Here is a 13,075-nt window from a genome sequence, read left to right as displayed (position 1 = left end):
GAGAATGATGGCAGGCCTGTGTGGCAAATGGCTTATTTGCATATAGGCCTACTGTAGCTCTGATTGGTTATGGTGCGCCGGTCTGTGTGGTGTCTGGTCCTGGACAAGACTGACACGTTTTTATTCGGTTTTATTGCAGTGTCTATCAACTGTCCAAACGCACGGATGCTTTCCCACTCTATATTGCTATACAATTTTCACAAATGCTTTACTCTACATCATTCCCAAACAATCTATGATAGTATGAAAACGTCAATATTTAAGTGCTTGCTTCAAAGAAAATGTAAAACAGGCGTCATATTCTTCCTGGGGGTGTATATGATTTTATGTTGCTAAATTGCTGTCAGTTCCACTTTAAGTTCAGTGAGTCAAATAATGCTGTGATGGTTGGATAGTATCACCATACAACACAATGTTCTAAATTATTGCACCAATTATCTTTTTATTAACAACCTTTGAGGAGACATGCTTTCCTCAAACCTCACCTTGTGCATCGGGGTCGTCCATGTGGGGCTGGAGGCAGTCCAACACCTTCTGGATCTGAGAGCTGGTGACTGGCTCCAGACTAGCCATCTCCTTCTTTCCTTCCATCTCCCCGTCCTCTAGCACCATCTCCTCCTTCTTCTCTCCCTTCGTCTGGTTCTGCAGAGGACCCTCGTCTTTCAGTATCTCCAGCTCCTCGCTGATATCCGGTAACGGAGGCCTCCAGTAGTGGAAAGAGTTAAAATTCTCGTCTGTTTGTTCCGTCTCCTTGTTTTTGTTGTTTGTGGGAGGAGGGTTGTTGTTGTTGTTGTTGTTGCGTTCCTGGCCTTCGTGTCGGTCTCGGGGAGGAGTGTGTGTGGAGTCGCCGCCGCTGTCTCCCCCGGACATGCATTCTACGGATGGGGTGGAGCGGCCATCTTGGTTGATGGGTGTGTGCGAGGGTCTCTCTGTGGTGCCGTTGAAGGAGCAGTGCATGGAGGACTCGATGCAGAGGTGGGAATCTCTGCAACAGACAGCCAATCAGAGATCCCCCTTTATTTCCCTCTTCAATTACATCAAACTTTTAATTGCATTAAAAAAAAAATCACAACACTATACTAGATGAAAAAGTCAAAACAAGAAAGGCTATTGGTACATTTGACTAATATGGTCCATTTTGAATAGTGTTTTTGGACCCAGAGTCGAACGGTGACAGTGTGTGTGTGTTTGTGCGTGGGTCCTAACCTGTCAAAAGGACACCTGGGGATCTCCAGTAGTGTGCCGTCCTCTTTGAAGTAGAGGCCTGTGCTGGAGGGGTTGGCAAAGGTGGAGATGAAGCGTCCCAGAGACTGAAAGGCAGCCTGGCGCACCTGGAGGGTCAAGAGAGTATGTTTAACACATCATTGAATAGAACATAGTAACACACACACAAATAATTCATATATGTATCTCTATGATGTTCACCGTCAATTCATTATCAAGAGAATTACACTATTATCATTGTAATTTAAGGCCATTCTTGCGGAAAATATGTTTCATACAAACATCACCAGAATAGCATGGTGTTTATAAGTGTGCGTCTGGCGTAGGCTCTTACCCAGCGTGATTGGTCACTGATGAGGCTGATGAAGAGGGGGGACAGTTTAGTGCGTCGCACTTCGGGGGAGGTGGAGTTGGAGACGATCATGAAGCACTCTGCGCACGCCTTCCGGATGCCCCACAGGCTATCCGAGCACAGGTCAAAGAACTTGGACATCTGGTGACAGAAGAGAATGATTACTAGGGATGTATTCATTAGTGGAGACCGTAGCAAACCAGTTTCTCATTGGACAAATTCAGGTAGGCTTCCATTTGGTTCTTAATGAATATACACCAGTTCCATAACTACATGATCGTGTTCATTAGGCACAAAATGGAAGAAAACACTCCTAAACGGAGTGAAATCCGAAGGTACTCTACCTGTTGTTGCAAACCTTTTTGCTACGGTGTGTCCTATTGAACATAACCCAGATATTTATTGTATGTTAAAGGAAAACTCCACCCAAAAACTATATTTTGGTATTTGTTTCATTAGCCCATTGGTAACATAAGCAAAGCATTTTGGGACTATGTCAACAATGGGCTAATGAAACAAATACCAAAAGATAGTTTTTGGGTGGAATTTTCCTTTAAGGAATGTGAAAAACACAATGGTGGTTAAAACCAGCATGTTGTGTAATGATAGACATGTACATATCTTTGAGATTGTGAGGAGGAAATAAAGCAACATTCTAGTGACATTTTTACAAATGTTTCCCACCAGTAGTTTCTCTGTGGCATCCTGACCCACAATGGAACAGAACTCTCCGAAATTGGCTGCACACACCTGAAGGAAAACAGTGTAAAAAATAATAACTGATGTTAAAAACAGTTTGTTCATGTAATCTTTTTGTGGCTCATAAATTCTGCTTGAGTACCAGAAAAAAGAAGAAAAAAAACATTTTATCCAATAAAATGTTTATCCATGTCAGCCTTACAGAATTGTATTCGAATACAACAGCACTTAATGAGCATCATTGGGACACAGTCTTTGAGGCACATTACAGTCATCACAAGCTCAGGGAAATCCACAGGGGTTCAAATAAAATCCTCCCTTTCCTACTCCCAAATACACCTTCCCCAACTGGCACAAACTTCACGAGAGGATTAAAATTCCAAAACAGAAAACAACAGTACTGTAGGCCTTCATACTGAGTAACAAAACACATTCTTAGGCAACTGCATTCATTCAGTGTTGTGAAAATGTTGGATGAATAGAGATGGGAAATACAATCCTTCAGCGACTACCATAAACGGTGTGATCTAATGTGGGAGCATGTTTTCTACGGGTTCAAGTTGGATACAGAGAAGTGTGTGTGTGTGTGTGTGTTCACCTTGCGGACTTGGAAGAGCCTGGCATCACTGCACAGCTCACAGAAGCGCAGCAGCAGCAGGTGCTCCACTGTGTCTTTGCTCAGCATGGTTACCAGCTTACACATGATCTACAGAACAAGGAGAGAGAGGAGAGGACACGGGAATCAATGGTATTGTAACGGAATCCACAGGGGCTCCAGGATGAAGTTTTCCCTAAGTACAGATCTAGGATCAGCTTCCCCTTCCCCAAACCTAACCTTAACCATTAGTGGGGAAAATGCTAAAACTGACCAAAAGATCAGCATCTAGGGTCAACTTCACCCTACAGCTCACGGATCCAAGCACAAAGGATGCACAGTGCTTGATTCTCAAAAAGCACTATTGCACTTGGACTCAGTGGAGGATTTAGCTGGGCATTCCACGCAGCCTTAGCATTACACAGCTAACAGTATTTGAAAAAGCAACGTCAAGCTTACAAAACTAAAACCCTCTATAACACATATGGTACTGGTAGTGACCATGGATTCATGCAGACTTCTCTAGCCACTGCCCATCCTCTGCAGCTGCATTGATCACATATTGACCTAAATATTTTGGGCTAGGGTCCATTAACAACTATCCTCTTTCTTCAGATCCAAAGATCAGCCTATATCCTCTTTGTCTGACATTTGTTTTTGGTATTATGGCTCAGAACCACTCATCTTGCATATTTGTGTCTTTATACCCTGTATGTCTTTTTGACCTGTAGATCTTTATTAAAGTCGGGTGAAAAACACACACTTAAAGAAAAACATGGTAATATAACAGACTACTGGACATAAAGAAAAACTGGCCATGAGAACGTAAAGATCAATGGCAAGATTAGTTGTTCTGGCTTCTCACCGAGTGCGTTTTACATAAAATTGTATTAAAGTCAATTCTGCATTTCTTCAGTTTCTGTCAACTAAATCAACATGTGAGCTTGAATCATCAATAAACCCAAAGCCCAAAGTAATCTTATTTTACCGCGACAGCCTCGATCTTGTAGTCGTCGTCGCTGCTGGGCTCGGTGAGGTCCAGTAGAACAGGACACACTTTGGTCTCCATGTCGCCCTTGCAGATGAGGCCCTGCTCTAACAGCACTAGCAGGGCCGCCTGACTGGTCTTCCGCACCTTAGGAAAAAGACCACATCTGTCAGTACTGACATCTACAATACAGTGTTAGCTTAGCCTGGAAATACAGAAAGATTATAGCTCCGGACTAGCGGTTATTGTGCTCCACACATTTGTTTCTAGGCTTGGGCTGTATCCAGATGTTCATATTGTCATACCGTCGTTCTCTTATCCCAGCATTTACGGTATTACCGGCATAGCACACAACGGGCGCTAAAAATGCAAGAAAAGGCCAATGGGGCTCTAACCAGAATGCTAACAGAATTAGCACAAACTAATAGCAAAATGACAGACACTGTTAGCCTAAAAGCTAACGAGTGAAAACGAACAAACTACACTGAACAAGAATATAAACGAAACATGTAAAGTGTTGGTCCCATGTTTCATGAGCTGAAATAAATGATGCCAGAAATTCTCCATACACACAAAAAGCTTATTTCTCTCAAATGTTTCTCTAAAATTATCTTTGCCAAGATAATCCATCTTTAAAAACAAAGGTGTCATTGTACGCTGATGATTCATGTTTTCTTTAAAATCCACAACTTGAATCCCTCCACAGCCTCATAGAGGATCTAGATACATTTTCTAACCTCTCTGGATTACAACCAAATTATGACAAATGTACTATATTACGTATTGGATCACTAAAAAATAAAAAATGTACATTACCATGTAGTTTACCAATAAAATGGTCTGATGGGAAACTGGATATACTCGGAATACATATCCCAAATGAAATAAATGATCTCACTCCAATATGTTTTAATAGAAAGTTAGCAAAAATAGATAAGATCTTGCTACCTGTCAATTTGTGGAAAAATCACCCTGATTAACTCTTTAGTATTATCCCAGTTTACCTATTTGATTATGGTCTTGCCTACGCCTAGCGAACAGTTTTTTAAAATTATATGAGAAAAAAATATTCAATTTTATTTGGAACGGCAAGCCAGAAAATTAAACGGGCCTATTTATATAATGAATATGAATTCGGAGGACAGAAATGATTAAATATTAAAGCATTAGACCTATCACTAAAAGCTTCAGTCATACAAAAGTTATACTTAAATCCGAACTGGTTCTCTAGCAAATTAGTAAAATTGTTTCACCCAATGTTCAAGAATGGCCTTTTTCCCTTTATTCAGATTACAACCTCTCACTTTCAGTTATTTGAAAAGGAAATAATCTCCCAAATATCACCATTTCTAAAATAAGCCATAGAAAGTTGGTTGCAATTTCAATTTAATCCTCCAGAAACAACAGACCAAATAATGCAACAAATAGTGGTTAAACTCAAATATACTAATTGATAAAAAAACATTATTTGTTTAAACATTTTAAAAAAAAGTTATGATCTTCGTAAATGATATCATAGGTAGGACTGGTGGAGTTGTCGCACATGCAGCTAACAAAAACATATGGAAATGTCTGCTCTACCCAAAATTACAACCAAATAATTGCAGCATTACCGCAAAAATGGAAGAGGAAAGTGGAAGGGGGAAAAAGTAAGGAACTTGTCTGTCGGCCTTGCATTAAAGAAAATTGTGATAAATAAAAAAGTATACCAGTTTCCTTTAAGGACCAAAGTATTGACAGCCGTCCCATTTAGATTGCAAAATAGTTGGGAAGAGATTTTTGACGTACCGATTCCATGGCACAGTGTTTATGAAGTAATACACAAAACGACGCCGGATTCAAAACTTAAGAATTTTGTATAATAATTTCAATTGAACAATTCTGCTACCAATAGAATGTTATTGATATGGGGGATACAATCATCCCAGCTCTGCAGATTTTGCTGCGAAGAGACAGAATCATTAGATCATTTGTTTTGGTAGTGTCCATTTGTAGCTTGTTTTTGGACACAGGTCCAGGAATGGCTAAAGGATTGCAATATTTACCTGGAGCTAACCCTGCAGATAGCACTACTGGGTGATCTGAAAAGTCATAGTAAATCGATCAATAATATAATAATACTTTAAGCAAAAATGTTTATTTTCAATCTGTAGAAACAATGAGAATAGAAGGGTTCAGAACTTTTGTAAAACATCACAGTACAGTTGAAAAATATATGGCAAATAGAAATCCAATATGGATATGTGGCCCCGTGTAGCTCAGTTGGTAGAGCATGGCGCTTGCAACGCCAGGGTTGTGGATTCAATTCTCACGGGGGCCAGTATGAAGAAATGTATTCACTCACTAACTGTAAGTCGCTCTGGATAAGAGCATCTGCTAAATGACTAAAATGTAAAAATGTAAATGTTAAGAAATAGATGAGAGGTGTTGAATGGAGTTGAAGGATTGGACTAATAACAACAACTAATAACAACAAGATAACTAATGTAAAGCATACGGTGTCCATAATAAGTATATAGGTTATAGGTTGAGAGCTTTTGTGAAAGTTAGAAAGATATGGCATATAGAAGCAAACCGGTGAAAATGATCGGAGAGGTTGAGGGTAGAGGAAGTTCAGGAGTAAAAACAAACAAAATATAATTATTGTAGAATTGACTGTGTCCATAAAATGTATATAGTATGTATAAGCCGGAAGTAGAGGCTTAAGCATTGTTGTTCACTAGTTTACTCCAATTAGGGAAGGGGTGGTGGGGTTGGAAAGTAATAAAGGGAAATATTTTTTTTTTTTAAGTGCTATGAAAAAGTATTTGCCCCCTTTCTAATTTTCTCTACTTTTGCATATTTGTGATACTGAATGTTATCAGATCTTCAACCAAAACCTAATATTAGATAAAGGGAACATAAGTGAACAAATAACACAACAATTACATATTTATTTCATAAACAAAGTTATGCAACACCCAATTCCCCTGTGTGAAAAAGTAATTGCCCCCTTACACTCAATAACTATATATAATAAATAATGTTTGGTTTTCGCCAGGCATTACTGGAACCATGTCGTCCAAAAAGTTATACTTTTGAATCATCTGTCCATAGAACGTTCTTCCAAGAGTCTTCATGATCATCCAGGTTCTTTTTGGCAAACTTGAGTCAACTTTTTGGACAAGATGGGTCCCATTATGCCTGGCGAAAACCAAACACTGCATTCCACAGTAAGAACATCATACCAAAGGTCAAGCATGGTGGTGGTGGTGTGATGGTTTGGGGATGCTTTGCTGCCTCAGGACCTGGACGCCTTGCGTTAATAGAAGGAACCATGAATTCTGCTCTGTATCAGAGAATTTTACAGGAGAATGTCAGACCATCCGTCTGTGAGCTGAAGCTGAAGCGCAGCTGGGTCATGCAGCAAGACAATGATCCAAAACACACAATCAAGTCTACATGAAAATTGCTAAAAAGCAACAAATTAGAAGTTTTGGAATGGCCTTGTCAAAGTCCAGACCTAATCCCAATTGAGATGTTGTGGCAGGACTTGAAATGAGCAGTTCATGCTTGAAAACCCACACGTCACTGAGTTAAAGCAGTTCTGCATGGAAGACTGGGCCAAAATTCCTCCACAGCGACGTGAGAGACTGATCAACAACTACAGGAAGCATTTGGTTGGAGTCATTGCAGCTAAAGGTGGCACAACCAGTTATTGAGTGTAAGGGGGCAATTACTTTTTCACACAGGGGAATTGGGTGTTGCATAACTTTGTTTATGAAATAAATATGTAATTGTTGTGTTATTTGTTCACTTATGTTCCCTTTATCTAATATTAGGTTTTGGTTGAAGATCTGATAACATTCAGTATCACAAATATGCAAAAGTGGAGAAAATTAGAAAGGGGGCAAATACTTTTTCATAGCACTATATATATATATATATATATGCGAGAGAAAAAAACATATGGGGGATTGGAAGTGATGCAGACAATTACATTGATGGAAGTTACAATCTATCTGCAATATTAAGGCTGATCTACCCTCTAAAAAAAAAAAATAATCCATCCACCTAACAGGTGTGGCATATCAAGAAGCTGATTAAACAGCATTATCATTACACAGGCACCCCTTGTGCTGGGGACAATAAAAGGCCACTCTAAAATGTGCCGTTTTGTCACACAACAATGCCACAGATGTTGAGGGAGCGTGCAATTGACATGCTGACTGCAGGAATGTCCACCAGAGCTGTTGTCAGAGAATGTAATGTTAATTTCTCTACCATAAGCCGCCTCCAACATCGTTTTAGAGAACTTGGCAGTACGTCCAAACGGCCTCACAACCGCAGACCACGTGTATGGCGTTGTGTGGGTGAGCGGTTTTCTGATGTCAAGATTGTGAACAGTGTGCCCCATGGTGGCGGTGGGATTATGGTATGGGCAGGCATAACCTACGGACAACGAACACAATTGCATTTTATCGATGGCAATTTGAATGCACAGAAAACCCGTGACGGGATCCTGATGCCCATTGTGAGGCCCTTTACTTTTAAGGTATCTGTGACCAACAGATGCATATCTGTATTCCCCGTCATGTGAAATCCATAGATTAGGGCCTAATTTATTTATTTCAATTGACTGATTTCCTCATATGAGCTCTAACTCTTTGAAATTCTTGCATGTTGCATTGATATTTTTGTTCAGTATAATTGCAAAGACAGGCAAATCCAGCTCATAAAGTTATACAAGCATAGCTAGTAGCTACCGAATGTCATTGTCGGTGAGTGTGGACATTTACAAGCTAAAGTGAACGAGATACATTGTGATGCATGCTTTTCTGAAGGAAGAGCAGCATGTGTACACGGAACAGAGGGGAGAAGAACTGAGGAGAAGAAAAAAAACGCTAGTAGGAAGCACAGGGAACAAAATGGCAGCTGTAAAGATAACTCATCCAGAGCTCTTTGACTTCTGGCAGCATGCCATTCTAAGATATCTGATAGCAAACATTTCGTAGTGAATTGCATTCAAGTGTCACTTTATCACCTCATGTGCGCCGCACAACAGTGACTCGCCGATAGATATTGAACGCTATGGACTCGATAGATATTGAACGCTATGGACCAGCTCCCGCCATCTCCCGTTGTGCTATTTACAAACAAACACGTGACTGGCTCAACTGTTCTGGGGAGCTACCGTAAGCTTCATAATGTCAAATAATGTGACAGGTGAAATGAAGAACGCAGTCTGCTTCATCTACTAACGTATTGCACAAGCTGACTGCAGGTATTAACTTAAAAAGTAGCTACAAATATTCAAATGTATTGAAAAACATATAATAAATAGTTTTGACGGTATTGAAAAAACATCCTGTGGCTTTTTCCAAATACCCTGGTATATGGTGTATAAGGTATGCCTATTTGTTTCACAGTATTTTGAACTTGTTGAATTTACATTTAGGCCTAACAATCAACTTTTATAATCCACAGGCACAAATGACAGGCACAGGGTGTCAGTAGTGTCTTAACTGCTTAAGATAATGTCAACATTTTGTTGTGGTCCATTGTTTGCAGTTAGAGTGGGAGTCATTTGTTCCTACCTGGTTATTGGGGTCTGTGAGATAGCGCACCACGATGGGCACCAGGTATCTGGAGAAGGCTGCTGGGAAGTTGGGCTGGCTCTCGTGTAGGAACATGGCGATGTTGGGCACCTGCTCCATCAGCTCGGCGCGCACGGTGGGCTCTGAGCACACGCACACGCACGAAGATGACAGACATAGGGAGATGATGGTCACAAACGTGCATAAAAAATAAAAAGCCCTAACAATGCAATTTATTTTGTATTGGGGGTTTCGGGCCAATTGCATGTAAATGTCAATTTGGGGATCAATTCAGACATGTAAATGTCAATTAAAGTAAATTCAAGGATTAAATTGCACTCCAATTGATAGCTAACCTTCCATGTCCAATTCCAGTGACCACAAACATGACAGAATCGTAAAATAATATGAGGGAGAGAAAAAAAAATAAAAATAACATCTACCTCCGTCTTCTGACATTCGGGCAACTGTCTCCATGACACTAATAAAGTCATTCTCATTGTCACTGAACTCTCGAAGCACATCAAGCAGCCCGCGTGCCACGATCTGCCTAGAAAGCAACACAAGCCCCAAGTTAGTGCCTGGGCCAACATCTAGCCAAAGCAGCATAACGGCCCGTAGCTGACAAACTTGGAAATCACCCCACTGAGGACTTGAACTCAACAAGCAGAGCATGAAAACAGCCTTTCCATGAGTTGAGTTCAACTGGGGGCTTTGGAGGGCTGTTGATGGGTTGCTGTTAAAGGTTTGCAGAGGCGATGTGCACAAGCTATGCCAAAAGCACACACACACCGAGGTCTTTAAAACCACTGAGGGCATATGGCAGGCTTTTATTTTTCATTGGGCAGAAAGCAAGAAGAAACCACATCAGAAACACTTAGGTCAAACCAGGCCCGTCTTAACAAGCGTGGTGCCTCACAAGTTAATGTCTTGAAGCAGTGTGAGTGAGAGACCTGGCAGTACCGAATGCCCAGCCTTCACTCAGGCCATTCACTAACGCCCCGACATAATTTGTTACATTCCCGCCGTGCCAAGCCATGAGCCCAGGTTTGTTTGAATTCACAAGAACACAGAGAACCAGAACTTTTCAATCAACACTGTATTGTGGTCAAACATTGCAAAAACAAATGGCAGTCATCTTGAACATCACATTATCTCTAAACATTTGCTATTGCTTCCCTGTGGCATGTATCCAAGTGCGTCACCATATTCGGTCCTACCTGTTGAAGACGTTTTCACTGAAGGCATATTTCTCTAGTCTCCCCAGGGGGGTGAGATTGTCCTGCCCTGCGTCCAAGAAAGCTGTGATGCGAATTCCATCACACTCTGATCCATAGTCATCGAACCCAACTGTACAGGAGGAAAATAACAAATTCAGAATCAGAATTGTTCAAGATGAAGTTAGTGAGTGTGGAGTCTAGGTAAGTAAGCACAATCATCTCGACAAGGAACCACTTGTCGAAATAAGCTCAGTGTTTCAATTATCATATTGATATAAGTGCGCTTTGAGGTGATCCTGGCACAAGTAGTAAGACACCACTTTTAACCTGAGTAAGCAAGTGAAAAAGTGACAGCTGTCTGTTTCAGTTACAAAATTGGTAGGCTGTGCTTGCCTTGCATCATGGGTGATAGAGTATTGTTTCATTGCCCTAAACAAGAGGGATAGATGTTCTATTTTGCTAATAACAGCTTGCCTGAACCCAGAGGGAGGCATCTGACATATAATGTTAGGGGGTGACTGTTAACAGTGTTACATTTCATGTGGACAAACAGGGTCAACCAGAAACGGCAGGCTCCCTAAAAGCCTCAAACTGTGGAAGTTGTCAGAAAAGCCTGCATCATCTGTCTCCCAGTCTCAGTAACTCTTTCTACATGAACTACACAATAATTGAACATGGCATTTGAAACATATTGGTGAGGGGGAATACTCACAGTCATCCAAATCATCATGACCATCTTCAAAATATAAAGACAGACCTGCAAAAAGGAATGGTGAAGAGTACTGATTTTACTTTATGTAATCAACATACCTTCCATCATTAGATAATTCCACCACTCCCTGGGGATCAGAGGGTTGGCTAATACGTCAACTGTTACTATGTAGTAGAAAATGGCCAAGTGCCTCAATGATCTAACGTTAGCAAGCTAGTTAATACATTTGATTTGGTTGAAGCCAGGGAGACATCTAGCTAGCTAAATCCAGTGGTAACAAGTAAGACCACACAGTGCAGTGGCTAGCTGCCAATGTTTACAAAATAGAACATAGGGACATTTCCGGGCTAATTCTATAACCAAACTCAAAAACAAACCCTTCCCATAACAAATCTTGTTTATACTGTTTCAGCAAAGGAAATGATCGAATAAACGCTAACATTGCTAGTTAGCTACTCTATATACGGTTGCCAAATCACAAGGTAACTTGCTAGCTAACGTTATATGTCTTTGTTTTGGTTTTGAGCTGGATTTGGTATGCCAAGATATCGGCGTAGAGGCTAGCTTGCCAGGTCAACCGGCTAACTTAGCTAGCTAGCTTAGGCATGAAAGCAAGTCGACCTGACATATTTAACTAACGTTAGCTACATACCTAGCTAGTAGCTAGACCTAATACACAATACATTATAACTACAACCCATACCTAGAAACAACATTTGCAGTGGCAATGTTGTCAACAACAAGCAGATAGAAATAATAGAACTGGCAAGCATAGTTAGCTGACATTAGCTATAGCTAACGGGCTAGTTAGCCTTTTCGCTTGAAAACACAGCTTGCTTCCCAGGTATCGTAATTGATTGAAAACAACACACAATAAAACCAGAAATGACATGTCAATGTATGCGACTTTTCATAAAATACACCCTAAACTGCATTTTCACAAGTTTCGAATAAATGTTATTATGATAGCCACATTACCTGCCATCTTGATTATCTGCTCGACGAGCTCCCGTGTGGGCTGTCACTCAACGTAGCCAAAACTACTTCCTGAAAGTACTTCCTGATGTTGTTTTTCATGTGTTTTTATCAAGTAAACAATAATTTAGTTGGATATGTGACAAAATATACGTTAGGATTATTGCAACGAACATAAAGAAACCGTGATGGCTTCATAGCTATATTTCCAAACAAAAAATAAACATAAGTGTCACGTGACACATTGGATTGTAGTTCAAGATGGAGTCGATGCGCTTCTATTTTGTAGCTTCCCAGCCACTTTAATCAAAGTATGGCTAATTATATCAATGATTTTTAATGTTCAGAGGTTGAGGACATACTTTTTATTTGTTTCTCTTCGATCTGTATTTAGTTATTTGATGAGAATAGGTTATTTGCTAGAAATCTGTCAATAACTGAAACATCTGCTAGCTAGCAATCAGTCAAGTGGTTGGAATGTTCATTAACGTTCTATTAATTTGGAGATCGATATGGCGCAGAGAGAGTTAAAAATGTGCCTTCTTGGGGTAAGAATCTTATTTGTATTCATGTAACTGAACTATCGATTCTCTGTTCGTTCAGATTGCAATATGTCTTAATCTCTCGTGGACAGGTGAAACAGAGAGAATCTGTCAAAATTCACGTATAATTATGTGATTACGAGCAGCAGTAGTTCCTGTTTGGGGATTTCGTTGTTGATTATTTGGACTTCA

General features: G+C 40.3%; 1 protein-coding gene across 2 annotated transcripts in view; it reads right to left on the bottom strand.

Annotated features, from left to right (window-relative positions):
- The window catches only part of LOC311138610 (serine/threonine-protein phosphatase 4 regulatory subunit 1-like), a 57,227-nt gene extending 44,844 nt beyond the window's left edge, over window positions 1-12,383 (bottom strand). For both annotated transcript variants that reach the window (XM_084173368.1, XM_084173369.1), the window contains exons 1-11: window positions 12,345-12,383; window positions 11,367-11,411; window positions 10,655-10,784; window positions 9,878-9,984; window positions 9,435-9,577; window positions 3,859-4,005; window positions 2,874-2,981; window positions 2,261-2,326; window positions 1,559-1,717; window positions 1,207-1,331; window positions 486-985 (exon numbers count right to left, since the gene is read on the bottom strand). In XM_084173368.1, the coding sequence (XP_084029494.1) occupies window positions 486-985; window positions 1,207-1,331; window positions 1,559-1,717; window positions 2,261-2,326; window positions 2,874-2,981; window positions 3,859-4,005; window positions 9,435-9,577; window positions 9,878-9,984; window positions 10,655-10,784; window positions 11,367-11,411; window positions 12,345-12,351 (1,537 nt within the window). In that variant the 5' untranslated portion in view covers window positions 12,352-12,383. The remainder of the gene's footprint in view (window positions 1-485; window positions 986-1,206; window positions 1,332-1,558; window positions 1,718-2,260; window positions 2,327-2,873; window positions 2,982-3,858; window positions 4,006-9,434; window positions 9,578-9,877; window positions 9,985-10,654; window positions 10,785-11,366; window positions 11,412-12,344) is intronic.
- Between the last annotated feature and the right edge of the window lie 692 nt (window positions 12,384-13,075).

This window comes from Coregonus lavaretus (assembly GCF_964263955.1).
Source record: "Coregonus lavaretus genome assembly, chromosome: 12".
Lineage (NCBI taxonomy): Eukaryota > Metazoa > Chordata > Actinopteri > Salmoniformes > Salmonidae > Coregonus > Coregonus lavaretus.
Note: the sequence above shows the minus strand (reverse complement) of the source record. Positions and strands in the feature narration are given on the sequence as shown.